This window comes from Lepus europaeus, chromosome 9, assembly GCF_033115175.1.
Source record: "Lepus europaeus isolate LE1 chromosome 9, mLepTim1.pri, whole genome shotgun sequence".
Lineage (NCBI taxonomy): Eukaryota > Metazoa > Chordata > Mammalia > Lagomorpha > Leporidae > Lepus > Lepus europaeus.
The window spans coordinates 25,791,130-25,798,427 of record NC_084835.1 but is presented as its reverse complement, the minus strand read 5'-3'; the positions used below and the strand labels follow the sequence as shown (position 1 = coordinate 25,798,427).

General features: G+C 54.7%; 1 protein-coding gene across 2 annotated transcripts; it reads left to right on the top strand.

Annotated features, from left to right (window-relative positions):
• The first annotated feature begins 5,702 nt into the window (after nucleotides 1-5,702).
• Nucleotides 5,703-6,296, top strand: IQCF6 (IQ motif containing F6). 2 transcript variants are annotated; one of them, XM_062200167.1, is made up of 2 exons: nucleotides 5,703-5,717; nucleotides 5,928-6,296. In XM_062200167.1, the coding sequence occupies exons 1-2, from the start codon at nucleotides 5,703-5,705 to the stop codon at nucleotides 6,294-6,296; spliced, it is 384 nt and encodes a 127-aa protein (XP_062056151.1). The 2 variants fall into 2 exon arrangements, with proteins under 2 accessions (XP_062056151.1, XP_062056150.1); XM_062200166.1 differs by having other exon boundaries at nucleotides 5,703-5,774.
• The last annotated feature ends 1,002 nt before the right edge of the window (nucleotides 6,297-7,298 follow it).

Here is a 7,298-nt window from a genome sequence, read left to right as displayed (position 1 = left end):
CGCAGCTCTGGTTGTTGTGGCCATTTGGGGAGTGAACCAGCAGATGGAAGACCTCTCTCTCTCTGCCTCTCTTTCTCCCTCTATGTAACTCTGACTTTCAAATAAAGAAACCAACCTAAAAAATTTAAAAAAAATTAGTGAAGACACTTCAAGCACAAAGACTTCTTTGGATACAGTTTCAAAAGCACAAGCCAAGAACAAGAATACAAGACTGGTGTTGTGGCATAGCAGGTAAAGCCACCTCCTGTGACACCAGCATCCCATATGGGTGCACGTTCTAGTCCTGCCTGCTCCACTTCCAATCCAGCTCTCTGCTGATGGCCTGGGAAAACAGTGGAGGATGGCCCAAGTCCTTGGGTCCCTGCACCTGTATGAGAGACCCAGATGAAGCTCCTGGCCCAGCCTTGGCCATTGCAGCCATTTGAGGAGTGAACCAGTGGATGGAAGCTCTCTCTCTCTGCCTTTCAAACAAATAAATAAGTCTTGGGGCCAGCCGACGCCATAGCTTAACAGGCTAATCCTCCGCCTTGCGGCGCCGGCACACCGGGTCCTAGTCCCAGTTGGGGCGCCGGATTCTGTCCCGGTTGCCCCTCTTCCAGGCCAGCTCTCTGCTATGGCCTGGGAAGGCAGTGGAGGATGGCCCAAGTCCTTGGGCCCTGCACCCGCATGGGAGACCAGGAGAAGCACCTGGCTCCTGGCTTCGGACCAGCATGATGTGCCGGCCGCAGTGGCCATTGGAGGGTGAACCAACAGCAAAGGAAGATCTTTCTTTCTCTCTCTCACTATCCACTCTGCCTGTCAAAAAAAAAAAAAAAAAAGTCTTGGGGCTGGTGCTGTGGTCCAGCAGGTTAAAGCCCAGGGAGCACCAGCATCCCATATGGGTGCGCCAGTTTGAGACCCAGCTGCTCCACTTCCCATCCAGCTCCTTGCTGTGGCCTGGGAAAGCAGCAGAAAATGGCCCAAGTCCTTGGGTCCCTGCACCTGCGTAGACGACTTGGAAGAAGCTCCTAGCTCCTGGCTTTGGATTGGCGCAACTTGGGCCATTGTAGCCAACTGGGGAGTAAACCAATGGTTGGAAGACCTCTCTGTCTTTCCTTTCTCTGTGTAACTCTTTCAAATAAATAAACCTTTTAAAAAGTAATAGGATTCCAGTGATATGTTAAAATAAATAAGTTTTTTTTTTTTTTTTTTTGACAGGCAGAGTGGACAGTGAGAGAGAGAGAGACAGAGAGAAAGGTCTTCCTTTTGCCGTTCGTTCACCCTCCAATGGCTGCTGCGGCCGGCGCACCACGCTGATCCGATGGCAGGAGCCAGGTGCTTCTCCTGGTCTCCCATGGGGTGCAGGGCCCAAGCACTTGGGCCATCCTCCACTGCACTCCCTAGCCACAGCAGAGAGCTGGCCTGGAAGAGGGCCAACCGGGACAGAATCGGTGCCCCGACCAGGACTAGAACCCGGTGTGCCGGCGCTGCAAGGTGGAGGATTAGCCTATTGATCCATGGCGCCGGCCAAAATAAATAAGTCTTTAAAAAAAAAAAAAAAAAAGACAGATGGAATTATGTGAAACCAGGGTGTTCTGTACAACAAGAGTGAAGAGACAACCTTTACAAAGTATCTGAGAAGGGATTACTATCCAGAAAGTACAAATTAAAAAAAAAAAATCTCGAAAGCATAAAGAACAATTCTACTTGCAAAGGGTCAATAATCTTAATTGTCATTTCTCAAAGGAAGATATGCAAATGGCCAACAAGTATGGGGTTTCGGAGCAACAGGGAAATGCATATCAAAACCACAGTTAGATAACATGTCACTCCAAATAAAATGGCTATAACGAAAATGACCAAACCTTGAAGTCAGCCGCAACAGGCCACACATTGTATTATTCCATTCATATGAAATGTTCAGGATAAGCAAATGAGAAACCAATAGCAGATGATGCCAGGGCTGGGGTGGGGACTGGTTAACAGACGTGGGGCATTTTTTTTTTTTTTTTGACAGGCAGAGTTAGACAGTAAGAGAGAGACAGAGAGAAAGGTCTTCCTTCTGTTGGTTCACCCCCCAAGTGGCTGCTACAGCCGGAACTGCGCCGATCCAAAGCAAGGAGCCAGTTGCTTCTCCTGGTCTCCCATGGGGTGCAGGGCCCAAGCACTTGGGCCATCCTCCACTGCACTCCCGGGCCATAGCAGAGAGCTGGACTGGAAGAGAAGTAGCCAGGACAGAATCTGGCACCTCGACTGGGACTAGAACCCAGTGTGCCAGCGCCGCAGGCGGAGGATTAGCCTGTTGAGCCGTGGTGCCAGCCGGGGCATCTTTTGGAGACTAGATGAAGTCAGAACCCATAATTAGATAGTGGTGGTGGTTGCACAACATTATGAACGTACTAGGAGCTATGGCATTATCATACTTTACAGTAGTTAAAATTGTCAATTTTATGTCATGTGAGCTTGCAATTACTAAAACAATACACAGGAACAAAGCAGCATTAGGAACGTGGATGCGTAGTGTCTAGCTCATCGTCTGCAGTGTCCCCCAAGCTGGCACTGGCAATGACGCAGGGAAAGAAATACCCATCACCCAGAAAAATCTGGGTTTGAAATGTGAATTTTCACAGGCATAGATCCGTGTTTCAGATGTCTAATTGAAAATAAATTATTTTCATTGAACATTTAAGCCAATGATATGAGCTATAAGGTATGGAGGAATAACACTGGAAGACAATTTTCATGCCACATTAACTTTCCACTGTATGTGTCTCTGCTTGTTGAAATTTTAGCAACAGACGTTTTCTATATTTATGATCGGGGGGAAAAAAATCAAGCACACAGGAAGCCAGGGAAGGATCAGGGAGAAAATAGAGACCCAGGGCGGCAGCCGCGAGACACAGGAAGCCATTGCTCCCCACCCGCACCTGCTGCCACTCTGCAGTAACCACACAACCGCCTCCACACAGGGGCGCACAGCTCTCCCCAGGGATAGCCAAGGAGGAGCAAAGGTGGGATGTGACGGCAGCACCCAACCAGGCCGGCGTGGAGCAGGAGAGAGGTCCTGGGCAAGGCTGGCCATGCCCACAGCCCCCGGGAAGTGATCTTTTCTATGGAAGTGGACGTCTGACTGGGATGGACAGTTTAATGCAGGCTTTTGAGTGGCTTAAACCAGAGCTCTGCTCAGCCAGATTGACCAGCACTAAACGAAGTGGTAGGATACACCCCTCCAAGGACTTTAAACATGAGGCAAAGAGATTGCTTGGTTGGTAGCGAGACCAGAACCTGTAGGACTCCCAGACGGACAGCACCATAGCCGTGGTGAGAGGCCACAGGAAGCTAAATGCATGTCAACAGAGCTGTGGATTATGCACAGTCCCAACCAGCTGTGGGCACTCAGCAGGTCCTCATGCATGCTCACACAGGAGCCAGAGTGGCCTTCCCAACCCCCCAGGGACTCCAGCATTCCAGCTTCACCTGCCTCTGCACTCCCATTCCTAACAGGGATCCTGGAAACCCAGCTCCACACGAACTCCCACGAGGCCTGGCCAAGCAACTGCGATCTTACAGCTCGCAGGGCAGACCCTGGCTTTGTGGGAACTAAGGCTTGGGCCACGTGCCAAGGCCTACCTTCAGAAAAGGCATCCAGAATTACAGAGGGTAAAAAGCAATCAGCTTACCAATTGTTGAAATGTTGGCCAGTGTGGTGGTGCAGCAGGTGAACCTCAGCATGCAATGCTCACGTCCCGTGTCTGGGCGCTCACTTGAGTCCCAGCTGCTCTGCTCCTGATCCAGCCTCCTGTGCCCCAAGTGCTTCAGCCCCTGACCTCCTGGGGCAGACCCAGCTGGAGTTCTGGGCTTTGGCCTTGCCCAGCCCTGGTTGTTGTGGCCATCTGAGGAGTGAACTACTTACTCCCTCTCTGTCACTCTGCCTTCCAAATAATTTTTTTTAAAAAAAATGTGGCAGGCTGGCGCCGCGGCTCACTAGGCTAATCCTCCACCTTGCGGCACCAGCACACCGGGTTCTAGTCCTGGTCGGGGCACCGATTCTGTCCCAGTTGCCCCTATTCCAGGCCAGCTCTGCTGTGGCCAGGAAGGCAGTGGAGGACGGCCCAAGTGCTTGGGCCCTGCACCCCATGGGAGACCAGGAGAAGCACCTGGCTCCTGCCATCGGATCAGCGTGGTGCGCCAGCCACAGCGCGCTACGGCGGCAGCCATTGGAGGGTGAACCAACGGCAAAAGGAAGACCTTTCTCTCTCTCACTGTCCACTCTGCCTGTCCAAAAAAAAAAAAAAAAAAAAGTGGCAAATATCACAAAGCTAACAATGTTTATATTAACTGTCCTACCTCTATAGTATTTCCCTGCATTTTTAGCCACATAAATTTTAGTGCTTCCTCATATGAATTTTATTTTCAGGTTTATTTGAAAGTTGGAGTTAGAAAGACAAAGATTTTCCATCTGCGGGTTCATTCCTCGAGCGGCCACAACGGACCTGGCTGAGCCAGGACTTTCAGCCAGATCGCCCACAAAGGTGGCAGAAGCCCAAACACTTGGGTCATCTCCTGTGGCTTTTCCCAGGTCATTAGCAGGGAGCTGAATTGGAAGTGGAACAGCTGGGACTCGAACCAACGCCTATACAGGATGCCTCCAATATGGGATACTGGTGATGCAGGTGGCTGTTTAACCCTTTGCCACACCCCGGCCTTGCTCCACACTTTAAAAAATGTATTTGAGAAGCAGAGAATTCCCAACTGCTCATTCACTCTCCCAAATATACACAACCCGAGCTGTGCCAAGATGAAGCTGGAAGCCAGGAACACCACCTTGGTCTCCTAAGTGGACAGCAGGAATCCGGTTAGTATAGCTATCACCAGCTGCCTCCCAGGGTTTGCACTAGCAGGAAGCTGGAGCCAGGAGCCAGAGCCAGGCATGTAATCCAGGTGTGTAGGCTTGGGATGCAGGTGTCTCAACCAGCTAGGCTTTTATGCCCACCCAAACTCCTCCCAGCCCACATACCTGCGGTGCTAGGCACTCTGGGCCAACAGCACTTCTGCCCCCACGCCGCCTCATGCCATGACTCAGGTGAATGCTGCAAACGCAGAATGGCTGGAGAGCACCACAGGCACCTGTGCGGCTAAGCCCAGGTGCAGGGCATCCAGCCCCACCCCAGCAGGAGCCGCCTTCGCAGCCGAGAGAGGACAAAGGCAAACAGAGGCAGTGAGAGAAGACGCAGAGCTCCCCACCAATCACAGAAACTTTTTTTTGCTTTCACCGTTTTACACAGAAACATACGACTCCACGAGGGTGCTGGCTGCTGGAGCCCCTCGGGAAAGCCCCCGGTTTGTGGGTCTCCTTCTGGTAACACCACTTACTTGTAGGAAAGTCACACTCCTCTTTCCTCACTGCCACCAGCAGTGGCTGGCAGTGTAGACAGAGCAAGACTTCCAATGCCCCTTGGGTCTGAGAAGTCAACTGAGTGCCGGAGATTACGGCAGGCACCCCCGGCAAGGGGAATCAATAAACCAAGTAACTGGTCCATCCCCACAGAGACTCAGGAAGCCAAGAGGGGCGAGAGGTGTGGCCAAGTTTCCGACTGGCAGACCTGCAAAGTGGAGACTGGAGGTGGGCGGAGTCCACTGGGTGTGCCTAACAGTTAAGGGCGGGGCTGCAGCCTAGCATGATGGCCCAAGTGATGGGTGAGTGGGTGCTAAAGACCAGGACCATGGACACACAAAACGTGAGCGAGGCCCTTACGGAAGGCAACTTCCCGACAGATAGTGAGCAGTGTCTCAAGGTGAGTGGGGGCTTGGAAATAAGATCAATGGGGCCAGAAACAAGGAAGCAGAGCCACCTGGGCCGGGCCCCCCATCCCCCCAGGGCACCAGAGGTGGGGATGGGACTAGGAGGGCGGCCCACGGAGCTTCTCTTTTTCCTCCCCCTCGATCAGTTAGAGAAGGCAGCCACGAGGATTCAGTCATGGTGGCGCGGCACCGTGGTGCGCCGGACGCTGCTGCACGCGGCGCTCAGAGCCTGGATCATCCAGTGCTGGTGGAGGTCCATGCAGGCCAAGATGTTGGAGCAAAGACGGCGCCTGGCGCTGAGACTCTACACCTGCCAGGAGTGGGCGGTGGTGAAGGTGCAGGCACAGGTCCGGATGTGGCAGGCCCGCAGACGGTTCCTCCAGGCGCGCCAAGCGGCCTGCGTCATCCAGTCTCACTGGCGCTGGCATGCCAGCCAGACCCGGGGCCTGATCCGGGGCCGCTATGAAGTCAGAGCCAGCCGGCTGGAGCTCGACATCGAAATCCTCATGACCTAGGGCGCTGGCAGAGCCCAGGAGACTGGATCCCTCTCCCAATAAAGACACTGGCTGACCACATGCTTGTCCTCGGGGGAGGGCACGGCCTGCGCTTTCCTGCCTTGCCCACAGCAAGATTTCCTGGGGGTGGGGGTGAGGGTTCTAGAGTCCCTGTCCCCAGGGCACCTGCCTACCCCCCGCTCTCGCCCCCAGTGGCACCCTTGACCAACCCAGCATCTGAGAGACCCAGGGCACACAGGCCAAGCTCCAGCACCTCCATGGGCCACATTCCAGCCTCTTCCACAGTGGCGGTAGGCACCGGGCTCTGCTTCTCTGCAGGCTATGCCTACACATCTCCATTCAGAGCAGGGCACCAGAGTCTGGCTGCGGCCTGGGCCAGCTAGGAGGGCCAGGATTCCATAGCTCTTGCTGGCAGGGCCCTCAGGGCCAGCACAGGGCTCGCAGGCAGCCCACAAGGCGGGGCCCCTCAGCATAGCAACAGCAGGGACAGGGCGGGCGCCGTGCCTCCTGGAGTGGGGACACAGCCAGAGCAGGAGCCTAGGGACAGCTGCTGTGCCTGCCGCCTCCTCCCTGGGGGCTGAACACTCGCTCTGCTGCCACTTCCCAGGAGAAGCAGGCAGGGCCAGGGCGGGGAGAGCGCTCAGGGGCTGGGGGCCGGGAAGCCTGAAGGGAGGGCTGAGGCGGGCAGGCTGCCCCTCTGCACTGGGCGCTGTGGCTGCAGCAGGCGGCCTCCGGCTCCTACCACAGCCTCAGAGGCTGCTCTGCACCCTTCCTCAGACTGCCATTCCCTCTGCTGGCCTGCCGGTGCCGGTGCCAGTGGGCCTCTGCCTTGCGGAGTCTCCCTCCGTCTCACCCGCCCGCTCTGTCTCTGCTTTGTCCTACACCCTCATCCCGGATCCCTCCGGTGTTTGTCTGAGCCCGCATCCCAGAAGCCTGCGGTCTGTGGCCCTTCCCAGGGTCCTCCCTTGGTGGCTGTGCCACAAGGACTGGGAGGAGCAGCCA

Excerpts from the sequence above, each read along its gene's own strand:
- IQCF6 (XM_062200166.1), top strand. The coding sequence starts at position 5,703 with ATGGACACACAAAACGTGAGCGAGGCCCTTACGGAAGGCAACTTCCCG. Across the intron at positions 5,775-5,927 it reads ATAGTGAGCAGTGTCTCAAG|TTAGAGAAGGCAGCCACGAG; the intron begins GTGAGTGGGGGC and ends CCCCTCGATCAG.